The following is a 23,236-nucleotide window of genomic DNA, read 5'->3' as shown; positions in this document are numbered from 1 at the left end:
GTTACTTACATGGACAACGAGGTGAGTCTTCATCTATAAAGGTAATTGAACCTTGTACGATGCCTTTATTTACCTTTTGAATGACTTCAATTGGTCCTTCATATTTCATCACTGACCATTGATCCCTGTTGCTTCATAATAGAAATTGTTCTAGTCTCAACTTGATCAAAGCATTATCTCCGACTTAAAATTTTAGTGGTTTGTGTTTCTTCATGTGTCTGGATGTTTTCTCCAAATAAGCACAAGCTTGGTCGATTTCTTCGTGTGTCTAAGAAAATAAATGCAACTACCGTATGCATGTGTCATGGTCTCGAATTGCGATGTCGTCGCCAGTCGTACAAAGATGCCTTGCCTTTACCTGAAAGATAAGTAGCACGTGGTTCGAGTATTTTAAGAAATAATCAGTAAATGACCCCACGAGTCAGAGAATGCAAACACATGTCACTCATGATCTAGGGAACCTATAGTTAAAATCATCGTAGGGGTGGTCTCTAGTACGGACAAAATTGGATGTGTAGTACTTCCTTATACATGACCCACATGTGGAGTGTGGATCCTCAGGCGATTGTCACTCCCTTGGACCCATCATAGTCGAGCTAGCTGTCCGTAGCAATGACTGGAGGTCAGTAGACCTCGAGTGTCATGCAAGGCATGATGATCATCATCATAGTTTAGCTTCCTACTCATCATCATAAATGGGGAAGTATTCTGATGTATATGAATACACAAAATGCATGAGGTCCCTGTAGTTTTTATCTTTGAATCATTTTAAATCATCTTTATGACACAACCTTATACATCGTTTACACATTACTCCAAGTAACATGCATGCATTGGTTTTCATACATTCATCATCATTAACATTAACTAGGGTTGTGTCTTTGAAAACTCGTCATCATAGTGCATCGTGACATTTAATACATGCACATCATCTTAATATGGAACATCATCATATTAAGTCATTTCATCATCATACGTCTCACATCATCTTGTTATCATGCATCATCAACATCATGTACATCATCACATCATGATATAACATTAGTACAATATCATTGAACATCATCACATCATCATTTAACGTCACCACATTATCATATAATATCATCACATCATCATATAACGTCATCACATAATCATATAACATAAACCATAAATGTCGGCCACTGGACACGTGTCGTCATACATAAGACAAGTCTTTCAATCGAGCTGATAGTAAGCCACTTACTTGAGTGGCCTTAGCCGAGGTTTGATCTAACTCCAAATTCGCTTGCATTCGTTCTCACTCACGTTGAGCCTTCACCTATTTTGAATATAAGCTTAATTGCCTCATTAAAAATCGAATTTCATGTTTTCAACAATGTCATGCTCCTTGGATCATACAATCCAACTATTATTTATATTCACTAGTTACTAACATTTTAATACTTTTTCACATAGTCCATTTCCTTTTTCTCTCTTAGTGCTTTGTGTTTTCCTTTTTATTCGGTTCACATAGATGTTTTTGGCATTTTAATTGATTCTTATTATTATTATTATTTTAATGGCTATGAAACCCCAAGTGAGTTCCTAAAATTCATAGAAAATCTTAGTCAATTAATTTTTAATTAATGCTAAGTAATTGCAATGAAAAAATGTAAAAAATGACTTACTTTGACGGCTCTCTTAAGGAATCCTTCCTTGAATTTCTTGAATTTTTACAAGGCTTCTAAATAATTACCGTAAAATAGAATCTGTAAAGGAGTTTTGAGTCACAAGTTTTGGCCAGAAGTTCTGCATGATGAGGATTGGTCATGGGAGAAAGATTTGGGGAGATGGGTTGTGAGGGGTTATGGGAGAGAAGGGATGGGGGAGGGTTTAGTTTATTTTATTTGGTTTTACTTGTCTGTTACACTCTGTGATTGGAAGCCTAAAAAAAAAAGGTCAATTGTGTCCATTAATTCCTTCATTGTGCACAAAAACTTTATTAATATGAACAAAAGACATGAATCATGTAATAAAACTTTAAGGTTAATGTTGCCATTCATGTCACATAAGAAGAATCGAGCTTCATTTATTTTTTATATGGTTATCAAGACTTATTTATATAGTGGATAAGTATAGCCATAAGGTATGCATGATGGCTAATTATGATAATAAAATACGAAAGTTGCAACTTTTGAAATGTCTCATGGAAGCTTCAAAATTTTAATTTTGAGGCTATATAAAGTTATGTATATTGTCTTGGTAAAAGGCTTGAAAATGTAATAAAATGAGCATTTATGTTTTTCTCTAGCTCANTTTTTTTTTTTTTTTTTTTTTTTTTTTTTTTTTGCAATTCTACGTAGCTTCAATTGCATGTTTAGAATAATTCAAACATGATCAATCTTGCTTGTAGAGTGATTTGAATCTCAAACAAGCCTTCAAACAAGCCTTCTTACTTTGAATCTCAAACGAATTCTTGCATGTTTAGAATCATTCAAGGTTGACATGATCAACCTTGCTTGTGGAATGATTCAAAACTCAAACAAGTATTCTTAGATATTCGATCAACAAGGTAATTTGATTCAAACAAGTGTTATATGCTGGTGATTAAAACTACTAGATTGGTCATTGTTGTAGCTACTCATCATGGATGGTTCATTGATTAGTTAGATCAAATCTGCCTTCTTACGTGGGGAACTAACTGAAGATATTTTTGTTGAATAGCTACAAGAATTCGAAAAAAGGGCAAGAAAGAAAAGTCTACAAGCGGAATCGTACTTTATATAGACTAAAACAAGTATCTCAAGCTTGGTACAGCATTGAAAGATATTTTTTGACCTGTGGATTTATAAAAGGTGGAGGAGAAGAGAATTATCGTTGCAAGTTTATATGGGGACGATTTGAATTTTACAAGAAATGATGATGCGTTGATGATGGAGTTCAAGAAATCAATGATGTCTGAATTTGCGTGATAATGAAAAAATAAATTATTTTCTTGATCTTAAAGCAACAGAGAAAGGAAGTCTTATTGTTATATATTATAATAATCTCTACCATAAAATTGTCAAACAATCGATTTATGCATGGGAGGAGTAAGCATATTGATGTACGCTTTCACTTTCTGAAGGATCTTACAAAAATTAAAAAGTTCGGCTATAATATTAAATAAGTTTGAATAAGTCATCGTTAGTAGCTTGTTATTGTTAGGTTTAGAGGAGAAATTGTTGACATTGTCAATGGAATCTTAGAATAAACGAGTTGTGAGTTTTGAAGGTGTAGTCACAGTGACTGAAGTGTTGAACAAAGGACGCACTTTATTATAGTTTCCAGAGACATTTCTTTCTGAGGTTCGAAGTTGTAGTCCTAGTGATTCATGTGTTGAACAAAGGGGGTACTTTGTTGGAGAGCTCTAGAGACTGATGCATAAAGGAAGACTTTATGGTGTAATTTGTTCAAAGGTAGGATTGTTGAGGATTGTCGGAATCTCATATTGACTAATTAAGAGGAAGATCATGGATATATAAACGAGTGTACTATCTCTGTTGGTATGAGAATTTTTAGAAAAACCAAAAGCAACGTTGATAAGAAAAACAGATAATTTAAGACTAATTAAGATATGAAACCAAATTTGTAGAAATCGTCATTAATTAGCTCCCTTCACGATTTTTCAAACCTAGAAATTTGGGCGTCATCTGAGCGTTTATCAACTTAAGTATAACTCTAACTCGAACCGATTAAATATATATTTTAAATTGTTTGGGAAAGTAGATATTGAATACAAAGGGAGCTATCTTGGGAATTAAAGAGCAAGTAGTTGGGAAAAAGAACCATTTATTTGTTTGGAATAAATAGAATTGAAAGAGAGTGGTGAATAATGGAGGATATGCAATAAATTTGGAAAACCGACATGCCTTCAAATGGGAGAGCGACGTATCGGTTTCAATAACGACAGAGTTCCCACCTTTAATTCAAGTTTTGTTCGACTTGTCGTGTTATTGTGGTAAGGACCAATTTTCTTCCCATTCCCCACTTTTTTATTATTATTATTATTTTTGGACAAAATCCATTTCCCCCATTAATGCAATTTTTAATCCCTTTATATATATATATATATAATCATGGATTTATAACAAAGGAATACTATCTCGATTGGTATGAGGCCTTCTGGGAAGCCCAAAGGAAAGCCATGAGAACTTATGCTCAAAGTGGACGATATCATACTATTGTGGAGAGTTGTATTCATCTAACATGGTATCAAAGTCATGCCCTAAACTTAATATTGTGAGCCTCGAACGCATAGTAAAAAATGACTAAGACTCCAAAAGAAAAGGAGTCGAGCCTCGATTAAGGGGAGGACATACTTTGTTCGAGGGCTTATGCTCAAAGTGGACAATATCATACCATTGTAGAGAATTGTGTTCATCTAACGATGTGTATGTTGCATATCTACGAGAGAGTTCATACGAAGTATTTACAATTCCAACCACATATTTTGTCAAATTTTGAAATGATTAAGGATAAGAGAAAATTTGAAAATAATTTGTTACAGCTAGCTAGGTATCATGTGTCTCTCTAGTTCCTCTAAAAGCTCAAGAACATTATCTGAAACCATGGAAAGCTCCAAGGTTCTTTGTTTTGGAGTTTTCCCTAAGCATACTCTCAAGTATAAGTATGGGCCCATCTTTTTGTTTCCCCTCATGGCGTTTTGTTATCATTGAATTTGCCATAATGAACAATTCAGAAAATGAAGCTTGTAATTGTTGTCAAGGATATATGTCTATAAAAAGAATGAATATTTGGAAAATTGATTTATCCAAAAAGATTTATCCTTGCACCACCACCACTACCACTAGAGCTGTACACCAATATATAAAATATTAATAAATAGCCTTTGGAATTGAGTTAGATTCTTTTTTAAGATATGATCTAATTTGAATTGGGTACAGGTTCAGTGTGTAAAAGACCGAGTCAACTCGACCTAATTTGAATACATAAAAAAGAAGAAGAGTTAAGATTGTGACCAGGCCCAAGCTGAACCCACGTTCAACCCACCCGATGGCCCAATCTTGTGTCAAAAGTCACTACACCTAGTACATGTCATGTCAATCATAAGTACACTACGACGCCATAGTTCCAATTTCTGGATTCCAACTTCTTTCTGATAATTCTAAAAAAGTAGAGTTATATTCAACATTTTTTTTTTTTTTGTCGGTACACACTCACCATTTTTTCATTAGTTGTTTCATTTGCTAACTAGTAAGCGAGAAATAGTTCATTATAGTTCAACACGAAAAGGTGATCAAATTGCATGAAGGTAACCTAATTATACATTTAATTGGGTTATTTTTATAGAGAGACATAACTTTTATGTTGAACCATGATGCTATAACAAATCTGGAGCAATTCAATTGTCATTAAACCATTTGCTGCAGCAATTTTGCCAGTAAATTTATTAGGATGATGTGAAAATTTTAATATGAATCTGGACGTCACTAAATTATTGACAACCCAATAAGAGGCAGCTGACTGATCTTTTTAGCCCTAAATAAAAAAGAAAGAGACCGTATAAAAGGAAAACCTTCGCAAAAATAGAGGTGGTTGGTGCTGCTAATAACTAGAGAAGAGGAGAAAGAAACATCCTAATTCAATAGGGAAAAAGAAACTAAAATGAAAAGTTGCAAGTAAAGGGATGAGAGAGTTGAAAGGAGGGAACTTCCAATAAAGAACAACATTAAACTTGATAACTCTCTAATCCCTTATTTTCTTTTTCTTTTTATATTTAAGATGTTGATTACTCTGTACAAATCAGTGTATATGGAGAGCTAAATCTTATAGGAGAGACATGAGAATTTTATGCCGTTAAAACATGTTGACGGTATAAGTTTAGTTTATTAAAGAAGTTGCTATTAGTAATCTACGTGTTTTTTTAGTTGACCACTTTATATACACAATTGTTTTTCTTATTCTAAAGAAGACGAAGGGCAAAAAAATCCTCTCTAGTCCCATTGCAAGGATAATTGGAGGATTATGAATAATCCTTCTTCTAGAGCAGTTCGACGACCTCAAAAACATGTAGTTGAGGAGGTTGTTGGTCGTCTTAAGGTTCATTAGGAGAGATTTCTTGGCTACGAAGACAAAGAGAAGGAGAAACACCTCTTACTCACACATGAGGAGTGGCTCACATAGACAAAAAAATGATGTGCCTGACTCTTCTTTTTCAAGTACTTGGGGACGTGGCAGCCATAACATGAAAAATAAAGGTTGTGGATGTGGTCGCGGACGTGTTGGTAGACATGGTCGCAACGTGGTTGTAGAGGAGGTTGTGACAATATCTCACAAACCAATGACAATGTCAACCCTTAGCATGACAAGAGTATGATCAAGTGTTACTCTTATGGAAAATATGGTCATTATGCCGTAGAGTGCTGCAAGAAGAAGCGCGATGAGGAGGCAAGCCTCAAAATCATGTAGGATCAAGAGCCCACACTGATGTTGGGCAAGAAGATGCCCAGCATGTTGATGCTCAACGAAGAGAAGGTTATGGTGAACATTCTGACAAAATGAGAACATTGAGTGGAGGCCAACATGTGGTACCTAGACAACAGAGCAAACAACCATATGATCGAAGATCGAGCAAAGTTTAAGGAGCTTGATGAGAAGTTCATTAGAAACATGAAGTTTGGGGATGGATCAATTATACTGATCCAAGGCAAAGGATCTATCTTGTTCCAGTGCAAGAATGACAACCAACGTCTACCGACCAAGATATATTATATCCCAAGCTTGAAGATAATATTATCCGTCTTGGTCAGATGACAAGAGAAGTAAGCTCAGTGTAGTTAGCTGGCTCGTTCTTCAAGATGTTCGATAGAAAGAAAATTTTATTGATGAAGGTAAAATGACTACATAACCGCCCGTACAAGATAATATTTGTGAAGAGAATGAACTCTTCATCCATGTAACGGAAGCATTGGGATCCATTTTGATTTTTATTATGAATTAAAACAAAAGCAATAAATATGAGAGTAAAAATCAAAACCATCCTAACTCTCATATTTATTGCTTTTGTTTTAATTCATAATGCATTAAATATTAATTTGAACATTTCCAATTATTATATTTTTCTTCGTTTATATTTAACATATCTAATATATAAATATTAATTTGAACCTTCAAATTGAATATATTTTCTCTATTTATTTAATATATCTAATATATTAACCATTCATTTGACCTTTCAAATTAAATTTATTTTCTCTTTTATATTTAATATATCTAATATATTAAATATGAATTTTAACCCTTCAAATTTTCTTTCAAATAAATTGAACCTTTTCAGTGATACTATGAATTAACAAGGGACTAGACTTATGATTATAAGCTACAATGATACAAAATTAATTAATCAATTTTCATTAATTAATTATATGTCACTCCACTATAGACCTAGAGTTGCACTTGGTTTAATTAATCAATTTCCATTCATTAACTATTTGTCACTCCACTATAGACCTAGAGTGGCACTTAGTTTAATTAATCAATTTCTATTCATTAACTATATGTCACTCCACTATAGACCTAGAGTTACACTCTTATGCACGGTAGGACAAGCTATGTCCATTGATATAATCATTACAAGCAAGTCGATCCTTCACGAGTTGTTTATAATTCCAACTGGGTCAAAAGTCCGTTTTACTCCTGTAATTACATCTTTCACCTTAAGTACCACTGATTCTCTAATGAACAATTTGTTTATGGCCCAATCATAAACCAAGTCCCTCCCGGGCCAATGAGAGGGTGGAGCCCCATTGTTCAAGTCCCGAAATCAATACTTAAGAGAACAACTCATCTACTTTCCTTATATGGAAAGGAGTGAATTCCATCTCATGATATTATGTTTCAACACCCTATTTGGTCAAGTCCCCAAAATGGTAGGCATATTGCATCGGCTAAAAAGAGTCATTCTCACCCATGTAAATTAAAGGACAAGCCCTCACAGGCAGGAGTTCATAACTCACTCAGCATTAAGATCGAGTCGCATATAATAATCATGTGAAATATTAATCTTCTCAATTAACGGATTTATAAAGAGAGATTAAATATTTCTTGGTCCAGTCTTATACAAACTCATTGTATAGGATACCCCCACTTACATGTCTCCACATGAACGATTTGGATCAAATCATTTGTAACGATTACAAAGTGGGTCATATCCATAGTGTTACCAGGATAAGGCACTCAACCTTCTCCATATACTATAGATTCTTTAGGTTATTACTTGAACATGATCCTCTTGTATGTCAATCACATAATGTTCAAGATTACATTAATAACCTTGGATTTTCATACCATGGATAACAATTAAATTATAAATAAAATAATAAAAAATTATTGTTAAAAAACTAAATAATTAATTACTAGGCTTTAGGACATAAATCCCAACAATTTGAGACTAGCCGACCCACCTCTCTATTGACAGCACTCATAGACCCACCTTGGCTATGACATGCAAGACTTGGATACGTGAACTTTCAAGCGCTCAAAATGATGGGAGAGAAAAGAATGGCTATGGGGATACCCAAAATCATACACCCAAACACGCTATGTGTAAGTTGTCTAGTCTGTAAACAAGTAAGGCTGTCGTTTCCATCTCAAACCAATTTTCATGTGGAGCGACCACTGCAACTGGTTCATGCAGATTTGTGTGGGCCCGGTTACCCCACCATTGATTGTTGGTAACAATTATTTTTTCGTACTTGTTGACGATTATAGTAGTTGGATGTGAGTCTACATGCTCAAAGAAAAAGGAGAGACATTTTGTGCATTTAGGAAGTTCAAAAGACTCGTTGAAAACGTGTCTGTCACAAGCTAAAATTATTGCCCACCAATCGAGGTGGCGAGCTCATATCCCAGAACTTCTCAAAGTTAAGCTAAAAAGCAATGGAATTAGTGTATAATTGGTTGGAAAATCGGAAGAAGAAAATGTGGAGGAACCAATCGAGTTGATTTTTGGAAAGAATCACTCGAAGCTAAGATAGAATAAACACGTATTTGAGTAAGGACCAAATCTTTCTTTGAGAAATTCTCCTTTCACAGTGTACTAAATAACTTGATTCTTATTTATACAGCTATGTAGAGAAAACATCGAGTAGAATCGAGATCTGAAACACGAGATTGAAAGAACAACTTCGATGATTATAATTTATATATTTGATATTTGGTTGAAATACCTAATATTGATTGCTAGAAAGCATGTTAAGTGATTAAACCTATATGTATGTCTATGTATGAGTGATGATTGAATTACGGTGTGATCTTAGATGATATATGAGCATGTTTGGTATCCCTGCGGTAGTATGAGTTGATTAGTACCATGTAGAGACAGGTGTAGTGCAATCTCTAATCGTGAACTTGCCCCGATTTGCAAGGATCTATCTAATATAGAAAGATATGGTGACACCAATCTATGATCAATGACGCAATAGAGGATACTATTGAAGAAGCTCTCGTTGGATTTAATAGCAAGCCTATCAAATACGATTGAGGGAGTCTAGAATAGTATTTAATAGAGAGCTTTACACCCATTGAGGGAGCATCAATTAGTTTCCAATAGTAAACATTATGGAGTTGATTAGAGAGATTGCAAAAGTAATTGCTGATAGGGAGTAATGTGGAGAGAGATTTGATCCATATATGTTAGATGACCCTAGAACTTGAGATTTTATGAGGCCACCTGTCGTTTCTTCTGCACAGATCACATAAGAATCGAGAAAGACCAACGAGAATAGTAACTAAGTGTACCCAAAATCTGAAGTAACTTAGATGGGTGAAGTATATCCCTAGAGATGAAGTGACAAAGCTCAATAGATTGAATAAGCTTGATACGACTAAGCTAATAAGGACAATATGATTGGTGAAACTTAAAACTCTAGACGAGCTAAATGTGGTTGGTGCACCTCGATATCGTCTTTTAGTAGCATATAATATAGATACATGGTATTATGAACATTAAATAAGAGACCAGAATGATGAGAGCCTACATGTTGGTTACCTTAATATGTTTATGCTCATCCTTACCCTTCTTTATTTTAGACTAATCATGAAATAGTAATGGTTGGCGTGAGCATTCATGAGTTGAGTGGCTACAATAAGACCCTTAGGTTTATGTCACTGAGTCTCCTATGTTTTTTGTCATTGTATCCCATATTTTAAATTTTTANTTGTACTAATCCCGCAGATTTGTTTGTATTTGAATATTAAAATTCATATCTATGAATCTATTCAAATAATTTAATCAAAGTTAAAATTAAAATGGGGATAAAAAGTAAGTAGTTAAATAATAACTCAATTTAATTCAAACCATAAATTTTTCAACTCAACTCAATAATTTACAATGGTTCATCATAAAAAAAAAATTCAACTCATACGATCCTTACACTAAATTCAAAGTGCCATTTCAACCTAATATAGTTTTAAATAAATACGTGAATCAATCCAATTCATAAATTTTTTGTTTATTTTAATCCAATTCAACTCAAACGGTACAAGTAGTTGGATTTAGTTGATTGAATTTTTAAGTGATTAGAAAAAGAAAAAGTCAAAAAATCTTCATAAAAACATAAATAAATAAAAACTCTCAATCAATTAACATATTCAAAAACAAATTCTCTTCTTTCAACACAGAAAAAAAAACAAACGAAACAAAAGAAACACACAGAGGTTGCAGCAGAAACCAAAAAAAAAATGAGAAAGAAGGAGAGATTTGGAGGGAGGAAGGGCATGGAGGGTTATGCGTTGTGTTGGGAAAGTGGATGGCAGCAAATGGCAATCACAGCGACAAAGCAAGGGATATTGAACCAAGTGGGTCAAAAATGGGTCCTTTTAAGATGGGACTACGAGTCATGATTCTTGGGGCTGCACACGTGAGGCCTAACCCAATACAATACTTGAACTCTGAAGTTGAGGGACCGAGGGACCTCCCTCATGTGGACTGCCATACTGCCATCATGTGCCTCTCTCTAACAAACACACCCCTACGCTTCAATACAATGAATGGTGTTATGTGTTTGCGTGTGTGTGCGCTTAATCATTGAAGTTGTTCCACAAAAAGGGATCTCAATATCTTTATACATATATATTAATGCTTATGTCTTTCTATTATTGGGTTTGGGGTTTCAGTTTGGTATAGATTTAATGAGAATCTTGTGTTTCCCAACCACTTTTTTGTTGGAAAGTTTAAGGGATTGTAAAGCTACCATATGTGATTCATCATTATTTCTATGTTCCCTCTTCAATCTCCTCAAACTAATATTTTTTAGTTCGTTTTTACATTATACCAACCATTGATGATATTGTGCTCATGGTAACATATTGATTATACGACATTCTTATTTGAGATTGATATCGTGCTTTGTATACGGTAGATAGTCACATGAGAAAACTCTCTTTATTCATGATATTATGTTTGAGATCTGTGAGGTTCGTGATACTCGAGTAAAGAGAGGTCCAAAACCACATCTGAATATATAGGTCCGTATATAGATTCGTGAGGTTAGCGATATCAAGTAAATGAGGGATGCATGCACAACATCCTTAAGATTGATATCGTGCTATGTGTACTATAGATATCACATGGGAAATTTCTCTTTATTCATAATATTATGTTCCAGATCAGTGAGGTCTGTGACACTTAAGTAAAGAAAGGGTCCAAAACCACGTTCGAATGATATTGTGAGATTCGTGAGGTCTGTGACACCCAAGCAAATGAGGAGTACATGCATGACATTCTGATTTGAGATTGATATTGTGCTTCATGTACTAGATAGTCACATTGGGAAACTTTCTTTATTCATGATATTATGTTATGGATTTATTGATTATAAACTACAATGGTACGAAATTAATTAATTAAACTTTTTAATTAGTCCATTTTCAATCCTTAACTATATAGTTACTATACTATAGATTTAGAGTTGCATTTTTGTGCATTATAGGACAAGCTCTATTATAGATTTAGAGTTGCATTTTTATACCTTATATGACAAGTTGTGTCTATTGGTATAATCATTACAGATGTGTCCGAATTGTCTATAATTATAGCTGCCTCAACAAACCATTGATATATGATCCAACCATTAACTAGAGAGTGGAGTCTATTGTTCAAATTCCAAAATCAAAAATTTAAAACCTACTCATATGCCTTACCAAATATGAAAATAAGTGAATTTTATCTAATAACCCCTAAAAATTAACATGGATCGATATATAATCATTCAGTAAAATATTGATCATCTCAATCAAAGATTTATTAAAAAGAAATTAAATATTTCTTGGTTCAGTCATCTATAAACTTATTGTAATAAGACATGTTCACCCACATGTTTCTACAACGAAGTCAAACCTGAACGATAAGTTGTCACGATCACTTTTTTTTTTTCCTTTCCTTTTTCATCGCTTGTTACACGCAGCCGACCTACCAAAGTACCCTAAAACTTTGAGATCTTCATTTTCTTATCCGTAAAAGCATTAAGATTTGTTGCAGAGTACGAAACACTCGTTGTTATTGAAGTTTAAAAGAAGGCTCCTTTAATGGTAAAATTTTCCTTTATAATTACGGCTACGGGCACACACAAAAGTGAATCCCATGTGAGCAATTGGACAAAGATCTACAAATCTTGACTTTATAGAAATATCATAAAATATTGACATGAATATGATTGAGAGTATTTATAAAATAAAACTATGAGCATTTGATTAATTTGGTATATTTATGTTCTAAGTAAGTTCAGAAAATCTTTACTATAAGTTATGTTTGTAAGAATAATATTTGGTTGATATGTATTTTCTTTTATTACAAATTACATCATTTTTTTTAAGAAGTGAAAGGATCTTGAATGAAAAATATTTTTAAAACTTAAAAGTTGCTAAAACTGAAGAGAAAAGGACACTCATAATTTCTTCCAATAAGCTTTTAACACCATGTGACATTATTTTATTTATATTATAAGGACCTTATTATAAGATTTCCAATAAAGATTTTCTTCCTTTTATGGAAGATTTTTCTCCATTTGGGTACACACGAAGAGATTCCACTTGGTGGGTGTAATCGAACAAGTTGATAATTTGGTCCACGAAAATTATTGGGTGTGATCGTGTTTATTTTGATTTAGATTAGGTTGAATTTTTTAAAAATTGAAAATTTTGTTAGGTCAACTCGACCCATTCGAAAATAGGTTACGAACCCAACTCTATCTTATACTAATTTTAAGATTATGGGCACTATAATTTCAGTATTTAAAGTGTGAGTTTTGGCTTCAGTAGGTGACTTTTCTTAGGCATTTAGTATGAGTAAAGGGATCATATTGAACCTATTCAAGATAGAGGTGATCATGGAATGACCCGACCTTAATCACTAAAGTGAGAAATTTTCTTGGACCAGCAAGCTACTAGAGGTTTGTTTAAGAAATCTCTAAGACATTACCAACGTTGTCCCATTTGACTAAGAAGGATAACGAACATATGAGTAGAGTTTTCAGGAGCTTAAGGAAAAGCTGGTGTTTGCATTAGTTTTCACAATGTCATATGGAATACGTAATCTCGTGGTAAACAATAATGCCTCAAAAAAGAATTGGGTTGCATGTTGATATAGAGAGGCATTGCCTATGCTTAATATTAACTTAACTACCCTAATCACGACCTAGAGTTGGTGATCGTGGTACTCATGTTTAAGATCTAACGACATTACTTGTATAGTGAGAAGGTACATGTATTTACCGATCATAAAAATCTCAAGCATCTATTTATGAGAAAGAGTTGAATATGAAACAAAGAAGATGGTTGGAGTTGGTGAAAGACTATGATATTGATATTCTTTAATACCCAAGGAAAGCTAATGTACTAGCAGACGCATTGAGTAGAATCTCGTGCACTATCTACGTGTTAGAGAAAGTTGCAAGATGAGATATAGAGAGATGGGATCAAGATTATGGTTAAAGACGTCCACTCAGTTAGCTCAGTTGACAATCCAACCCACACTCAAAAAATGTATCATAGATACTTGGAGGATTGATATGTACCTCAATAAGACCTGACAACCGCAGGAGATTGATAGGCCAAAAGGATTTACATTCTTGTTGGATCATTGTTTGGTATGACAATATCGTTTATGTGTACCTCAAGATGAAGATATCTAGATCATGATTGAAGCCCCTAATACTTCTTATCATTCTACCCTAAAAGTATGAAGATATTTTAGGATTTGAAGGCCTGTTATTAATGGCAAAGAAAAAAGAAGATGTAACTAAAAATGTGAGTCGATGTTTGACCTGTCAGCAGGTAAATGCATTGAGATAGTGATATTTACGATTATTAATTCATTCAATGTCCTTAAGTGACAATAGAAGCATATATCTATGAATTTAATCTCGAATTTGCTAATGATCAAGAAGGATTTCAGCCGTCATATTGGTTACCATGGTTAGATTGACTAGGAAAACTCACTTCATTCCTGGCAAAGCCACATGCTAAGTGGATATGGACTCAGTTTTATGTCAAAGAGATTTTCCATATGTATAGTGTTCCAATTTCCATCTTGTCAGATCGAGATACGAGGCTTACCTCACACTTTTGGAAGAGTTTATAGACAACAATGGTATGCAACTCAAACTCAATATGACATTTCATTCACAAACAGATGGGTAGATCAAGAGATTGAATCAAATTCTAAAGGAAATAGCTAGGACATGTGTTATATACTTCAAAAGAAGGAAAATCACTTCTTAGTTTGTCGACCTTTCACGTCTTCTCTATTAGAATCTCTTCTACTTTCTTCGCGGTAGAAATCTTCTTCGTGGCATGAGGTTGTGTTACCTATTTGTGTCTGGTGGTTTCCTAGTTAGGATACTAACATTTCAAGGTACAGACGTGGACAAAAAAACTAGTCCGCATCTATGGGAATAATTGGATCCTATATAAAGTCTTCCTGACCTTCTGGATGACGTCAACTAGTCTATAGTATTTTCACACCAATTGTTGGATTTTTCTGCTTTTAAATCGAAGTTGGTCTGACCTCTGCTTGAACCGAACTTTTTCTCCACTTTGGAATTGTCATGGTCGATGCTTTCAATCGATCCTTCTCTTTATCTGTATGGATGGTTTTCTCAAGTAAACACAAGTTGCTTAAGAATTTTGTCTCCCCCTTTCGTGAAGATGTTTTCTTGAGGTCTCTCCCCGCATTTGGGTGATCATTTACAAGAATTTTTGCATGTATAGTGAACACAACTTTAACAAGTAATTGAGTTGTTTGTGGTATTTGACTAACTCGGGTTAATTCGCATGACACACATCTGCCACACACAATTTCGCCCCATCATTGTCTATCTCCCTTTGTGGGGATAAATCTTTGTCTACTTTTCGTTCTTGCATCATGGTGTTCTTGTATAGACTACGAGATTTCTGTTGGGGTTACATACTCAAGCTCCCATCTTCAGCCAAGATAATTGTAACGAGTGTGGGTTAAGCATTGGTAAGATCCCTTCTCAACTTTAGTGCTGACATAATCTTCACCCCTTTTGATTGATGGGTGTTAGTCTGAATGATTGTTGGGTTGGACCCCGTTACTAATATGGAGTTCGCTTGGGGCATGGGGATGAATTTGTGTTCAAGTAGGAAATCTATCCCTAATATGATGTCAAAGTCATTCATCTTGACAATAACAAAATCAGTTTTTCTACTACAACTTTATCGAATCTCATTGCAACTCTTGAGACATGTAGGGCTATCAAATTGTCATCTTTCATCCGTCTTGTGTCTCGATGCCAAAGTTTGTTCAAACATTTCGTTTTGATCTCTATCATGAAGTTGTAGATGGCTCTAGAGTTGACAGTAGTGTTCTTGGTCGCTCTGTTGTTAATCCAAGTCTCAATATACCTAAAACCACGTTCGTTCTACTGGCTCTTCTATCTCCCCCACTCTCCTCTAGAGAGCCAATAAATACTTTAGGGCCCACATGAGATTTTTCATGCTTTCTTCTAGCGATATTTCAACTTTCATCCTCTCATATTTAGTTTATGAACTAATTTCAAAATTTTCTTGGAAGGCATAGAGTGCTATCTTTTGGGTACTGAATTTTTCAATGAGCCCCTTTACATATGAAGTACAATGAGAGACGGTGACTTTGACTATGATTATTCTGGCTGTAAGGTCTCCGCCATGACGTTCTACCTCCCTATTGGGAGGACTTGTATTCCTCTCCTCTGCATTTCAAGTTTGTCACCTCCCCCACCGTTAGGGGAGTTGGGTTGGTAATTTCTATTACTCCCACTTGGGAAAGCCTGGTTCAACCTTACTTCATAGGATTGATCATTGCTTAGGTCAAATATTGGTTCGGCGGTAGCAAAGATCGTGAAAAGGTCATGGAATCTTTGTTTGTAGAGCTTGGTCTTTGTCCTTGGCTTCACCCCTCGATAAAACTGAAGACCTTATCTTTTTCAATCATATTAGGAATATCCAACATAAGACTAGAAAACTACTTATCATAGTCTTGAATATTCTCAATAGGTTCCATCACCCTTAACTTCTTCCTTGTTATTATTTTGACAATCTTTGGAAGAACGGCAAGCGAAGTTCTTTTTTAAGCTCTCCCAAGTGTCCACAGTACATCGATAATCTTAAATATCCATGTACTTAGATCTCCACTACAACTTTGCATGATGAGCTAGATTTATGACCAACGTGATCTTCACCTCTTCTACCATGGTATTTGTGACTTAAAATTTCTGTTTGAGGTCAACGATAAAGTTCTTCAAAGTCTTAGCGTCTCAAGCCCCTACATAAGGGCTTAGGATTCGAGAGCTTCCCCTTGTTAAAATGAATTGCATCCTATTTTGAGTTTTGTTCCCACTGCTCTCATGGTGAAGTTTAGCTTGGTGCTCAAATTTGCCACAGCATAACCACAATAATGGTTGCTACTAAATCCTCAAAACATTTTTTTAGAACATCGTGATACATTCTTCCATCTGGGAACACAGCTCATCAAACTATCCCCTTGCTTGAAGCCACCAGCAATTGTGGCCTTATCTTCTTGGGCCTTGACCCTCATTAATAATTCACGGACGGGCATGGGTTCAAGGTGACATGCTATTCCGTCGATTCTATAAGCTTCAGTTCATGTCAGATTCCAAAAAGCCACATTCCATAAAGAACTTCATTCGGGTAGGGCAACTGATCTTCGATCTTTACAAATCGGTCAGGTTAGGACTTGCCCAACTATTTTGCAGTAAACATGTTTTCTTATGATTCAAGGAGCTGACATGGCTCTGATATCACTTGTTACGATTACACTTTTGCGGCAGCGGGACAACAATTGTGCGACACTTATTCTAACCTAGCGAACAAGTCAGCCGTATGAAAATCAAACTTTGCAAACAATCTTTATGTATAATCGAGTCTCGAGTCATATACATATATATATATATATATATATATATATATATATATATATATATATATATAACGAGAGCAGAAAAAAGCGTTGAAAACAATTTGAAGAAAAACAAAATGTTATAGGTTAAAAACGAATAAGCGACAACCACAACTCTAATAGCATATAACCCAAGTATGAAGAATAGACAACTAGTCACATCCCCTATAGTATATTTCGGGTCATTTTACCCTGGCGAGTGTAGACATAGATTTTGGTGAACGGTCATACACCCCGATGTTGACATGACAGGAATAGTAAAGACCTAAATACACAGGAAAGTAATGACCAAAACAACATACTTTTCCAAGATTTGGATAAGCCTTCTATTCAACTTTGAGATGATTACAATATGCATACGTTGTTAGTATAAACGAGACATAGATCGTGTGCTTTTTTAATATCAATCCAAGGATAGCTTGAAAGATAAAACGCCTCGACAACTCAGTCTCTAACCCTAATAATCGTTAAACTATATAAAAAATAGTCTATTAATTACCAATGAAACCCTAGTACGTGCATTCTCTCAATTTTATCTTCCCCTAAAATACAAAGAATAAGAAGAGAGTAAAGGGTGGGGTAAAAGTGACTTAGTTTGAAGACAAGATATAAGGACAAAATAAGGGTAACAAAGCATGTGCATCTATGAAGGAGGACCAAAACTATTTAAAACGCCTGGCTTTGTAATGCTCATAAATAACAATACATCCATACACAACAAGAGTAATCAATCCACATTACGAATAGAAAGAGAGAAGGGGTGATGGTTGGTGTAGGGTGAACCACGGACAGCAGCTGGGCCACATAAAAGGGACCAAAACAGCACAGTCGCCATTAATGGTGAATTGGAGTAGAAAACAGATCACTTATGACAAACCAAGTCATGACAACACACTCTTTACTTTTCACTCTTTCATGTCATAAATTAGGGTTAGTATACGATATTCTTCGTTCATTATTTAACATGTCATTAGATGATATATTATTTTATTTTATGGATGTCATACTATCTTTAAACGTTCTCTCCATTAAAATTATATATTTAGTTATAAACTTTAAAATTTAATTGTTCTATTCAATATAAATTTGAATTTTATATCTCATGAAATTCTAAATCTCTAAATTTAAGTTGAGTAGATTTGTAATTTTGAAAGTTAAAAGATTACATTTGGGTTAGATTGAAAAAATATTTTCGACCAATCAAAAATTTTGGGTTGGTTGGATTGGTGACCAGAACAATAGTTCACAATCCAACCCTCTATTTTTTAGATGGGTTATGTTGGATTTTCGAATTGTTTTTTATAATTAATTTATAAAATACTACTTATTGATAATCCTTGTTATATTGGTGACTAAAATTTCATAAAATTCAAATATCAAACATTTACCGGTCATAACTCAATTCTAACCTCAGTTACAAAAGTTAATTGTTAAATATATTTAAAGTAGGGTTAGGTCCGGTTGTAACTGGTTGGTTAGGTTGACCAAACTAAAAAAATTTCAACCCTGCAAACTCCACCTAATTTTCGATTTTTCAAAGATTTAACCCAACACAAACCCAAAAAAAAATCTAACCTAACCCAACAAGTTTAGCTTGGTTGGATTATGACGCTTTCTTATTTCCCACCACCTTTATTCATTAAAAAATTTTCCTTTTGGAGGGTTTCATATCAACTCATCCTTTTCAACAAGTGGCCCTCTTTAAAAGAACTCTCCAACCCACATGCATACACAACACCTTTTTCTTTACATTCAACACAAGTTAACATCAATTCCCTGTATCAAACTGTTCAAAGTTGAAAGCAATGTGTATACATTTTCAAATCCTTTAATTATTACCAATACCTACAAATTTAAATTGTTATGTTTGAATAATCGAGCTATGCCTTCGTACGATCTCACATGATAGACGGAGTTCGGGTTACATAATTGAAGCGAAGCATAGGACGATGGGTGGCATGGATAGTCCAAATACAAACCAACAAGTTTGAGGGTTAGGAATGAAATGAAAGGAAAATAAATGAATGTGAAAGGCATTGAATTAGTAGATTTACTTCTGTTTTCAATCGTGGGCCTTTTCCTTTGCTATTACTTTCACATCCTTTTCACTCCTCAATTCAATGTATTATCATATAGATGAGGATGGAATTGGTATATATTACCTAAATATATAATTCCATCCCAAAATTTTCAATAACTTTCAATTCTAAAATATATTATTTTAATTTAACCTATACTTTTTATACGAAAATTTGGATATTTGGCTTATAATAGTTCAAGCCCATCGTTACATATGATATTAGAGCCAGACATTAGGTAGTGTATCAGTGAGAAAGCTGAACCTCAAAGGGAGGTGAATTGTGAGATTCCACATCGATTGGAGAGAGGAACGAGTGTCAGTGAGGACGGTGGGTCCCGAAGGTGGGTAGATTGTGAGATCCCACATCGGTTAGAAAGAGAAACGAAACATTATTTATAAGAGAGTGGATATCTCTCCCTAATAGACACGTTTTAAAAACCTTGAAGTGAAACTCGAAAGAGAAAGCACAAAGAAAACAATATCTACTAGTGGTAGACTTGGGATTGAGCGGTTACATGACTTTTAAAAAATATACCTAATATAACTACTATTTTTTTTTTGAGCCATTNATATATATATATATATATATATATATATATATATAAATTTACTTTATCATATTCACAATTAACTTTGAACATTGAAAAATCTCTCCTGTTATAAAATTTGTAAAAACGATTACTCCCTTATGGTTTAGAAAAAGAAATTAATGGGCTTCATTCTGAAAGCCCAATGAATGTTGGGCCTGAAACTATGGTGATAGAAAGTCCAGCCCAAAAGGGGACCTATTCTAGGCTTTTAGCTATGCTCTGTTCCCTTAGATATGCCATAGGAATTCTAGTGATCCAGAACTCGAACCAAACCACAACATGAACAGACCAAGAACCCAAACTGACTCGCCCATCCACACCTCGACTCGCTGACTCGTGTGTTGAGTCGAATCCACGACTGCATCTCATCCACGTGCCCGAGCTATCGTCGAATCCTAACTCGCGTGTGGCTTGATTGAACTACCCTATGCATTTAGCTCGCTATCAGCTCAACAGCTCCAGGTCGACTTATTTCGCTTATATGGCTTAGTTCACCCATTTGAACATCGTTCTACTATTTTGGACCTTTTACTTCCATTATGGATCCTACCGAAGTCATTTTTGACGTTATTGAGAGCATTTAAGGTAGAATTGAAATTCAAGGAGTAAAATTAGACTAGTACTAAGGAGTGTCAGTAACTTCGGCTTAAACACCCAAGTAAGTGGTTTTACTATTGGATGTCCATGGACTTGGTTGGATGACTTATCTACTATATGAATGACACATATTACCCTGCAACCCTATACTTGTCATATTTTTATGGTGCTATGTAATGTCATGATTATGCTATATTATGATATGAATGTTATACGATACCTGTGCTATTCATACTATGCCTATGAGACATTGATAAGCCATATAAGTTAACCATGAAAAATATGTCAAGTATACACGAATGCATGTCACACAGAACATTATATCATGAAAAGAATGGAGGTATGATTTACATTATAAGTATGAACCATGATTTAAAATTATGGGACATCATACATTTTGTAAGTCACGTGCATCGAGATACTTTCTTGTTATGATTAGTACCGACGCGTACACCATGATATTATACACACTTTTTTTCCTTTGTGGCTTTTAGTCAGACACACATGTATAGAAGTTCACCTCGTAGGTCCATGTGTGTGAGCCGTATGTAGAGAGTTCTACATATTCAACTCTATCCCGAGTAGAAGGTACAGAAAATGAAAAATAGGGTCATTACAATCCACCCGAGATAGGGCCTCCTTTGGGTCCCCCAAGCCTACACATTTTTTCTCAAAATGGGAAATTGGCAAGAAGTTGAGAAAATAATTGCTCTTGGTGAAGCTTTTACTAGAAGTGGAACCCACCAAGGACTATGATGTTGTTTAAACTTTAATAAAGATCATCAATTTTGTAGTTACAAAATGCTTAAACTTAGACATAAATATTTTATTAAATATGTTTTAATCTGACAGAGATAATAATCGGATGAAATCGTAAGGATTGTCGAGAAAATGAAATTTTCTAATTAATTCATTACATCAAATTGAAGGAAAGAGAGAGAGAGAGTAATAAATAACAAAGTTCCGGCGATCATTCCGACCTCCGATTTGCGCCCTGCGACGGCGGAGCCACTGGATTCATCGTCCGGTTTATGAGGAGGCTTCTTGAAGTAATAAGGGAAGTACGGCAGAATTGGGTCCGGAGGCGGTGGAGTGACGCCATCGAAGCTGTTGCCGTTGGAGGGCGGGGTGTTATATGGGTAGGTAGCAGCCGGCGGAGGGTAGAAGGCCGGAGGAGAATAGGAGCCATAACCTGTTGGCGACGGCGGAGATGGAGTGGTGGGAGTAGCGGTGGCGGGACCGGTGGGCGGAGGGTAGCAGGGATATGGGCAGGTGTCTTCGTTCCTTGTGGGCACCGGGAGGACGGCGAGGATCAAGGACAGGAGAGCGGCGGCGATGGCAGTGTTTGGGTGGGAAGCCATTTGTGGGAGGAGAGAGAAAGGGGAAGTTAAGAGAGAGAAAAGTTGGGAGAAAACAAATGAGTGAAGTGAAGTGTCAATGGGAAAGGAGCTTTTGTCGAGGGGATGAACGAATGAATGAATGTGGAAAAAAAGGTTCTTTTTTTATTATTATTTTGTGTTAATAATCATTTTTGGAAATAATGTAATAAATATTTGTGGACATGTTTTAAAACTGAAAAAAAAAAAAAAATCTTCAATAAACTAAAAATATATAAACTTAAAAGTTGTTGAGGGTATCAATTGATGATCAGTGTTACCTAAATATTCCATTTGACAAAGTCTCCCAATTCATAATTCTTAGTTTCCAACAAACTTCTATTACAAATTTACCACTTGTTTAGTGTTTCTGTTTCTAAACTCTACTTTTTCAAATTTTAGACTAGTTAGATGTTGGGACATGGAGTCCGGATGATGAGTAGATTACAGATATGNTTTTTTTTTTTTTGTAAAGATGGGATAGAATAAGATAGATATTTAGTAAATATTTGATAGAGATATATTGGTTAGATTATTTATGGTGGTTTAAATATTTGGAAGCTATATTTAGTAAATTGAAACTATATATATATTAATACACAGTTCTATACAAAATTTACTTTCTTGATTCTCTTGATTGTCTCTTGTTCTACATAACTGAAGCCATCAATAAAACTTTTAACCAATATTCCTCCTTCAATTTTCTCTCTACTGTTCTTTGTGTTCATCTTGATCGAGTGTGTGCGTTGTTGAGCGATCCTAACAACTAGTATCAGAGCTAACAACTGGTATCGATCCTAAAAACTTGTATCAGAGTCAATCCTAAAAACTTGTATTAGAGCGAGGCGAATTTCACCATGATCTGTGAAGATGGAAAGTTCAAAGATTGAAATTGAAAAGTTTGATGGATTCGATTTCAGTTTATGGAAGATGCAGATTGAAGACTGTCTGTACTAGAAAGGTCTTCACGAACCCCTGTTAGGGGTGAAACTGGATACTATGACCACGGAACAACGAAAGCTCAAAGATCGTCAAGCCTTAGGGTTGATTCGGTTGACGTAAAAAACGTGGCGTTGAATATTATCAAGGGGAAGACAACGTCAAATTTGCTGAAGGCGCTGTCGAATATGTACGAGAAACCGTCGGCTGG

At 34.9% G+C, this 23,236-nt stretch overlaps 1 protein-coding gene across 1 annotated transcript; it reads right to left on the bottom strand.

The window, feature by feature from the left end:
* Positions 1 to 21,512: 21,512 nt before the first annotated feature.
* Positions 21,513 to 22,189, bottom strand: LOC111808914 (extensin-like). The gene has a single exon (XM_023695152.1). It carries the CDS (start codon positions 22,069 to 22,071, stop codon positions 21,616 to 21,618), a length of 456 nt encoding a protein of 151 aa, XP_023550920.1. The 5' UTR covers positions 22,072 to 22,189; the 3' UTR covers positions 21,513 to 21,615.
* Positions 22,190 to 23,236: the final 1,047 nt, after the last annotated feature.

The sequence above is a fragment of the Cucurbita pepo genome, chromosome LG13, assembly GCF_002806865.2.
Source record: "Cucurbita pepo subsp. pepo cultivar mu-cu-16 chromosome LG13, ASM280686v2, whole genome shotgun sequence".
NCBI classification, from domain to species: Eukaryota; Viridiplantae; Streptophyta; class Magnoliopsida; order Cucurbitales; family Cucurbitaceae; genus Cucurbita; species Cucurbita pepo.
The sequence above is the reverse complement of the archived record's forward strand: the minus strand, read 5'-3'. Positions and strand labels throughout refer to the sequence as shown.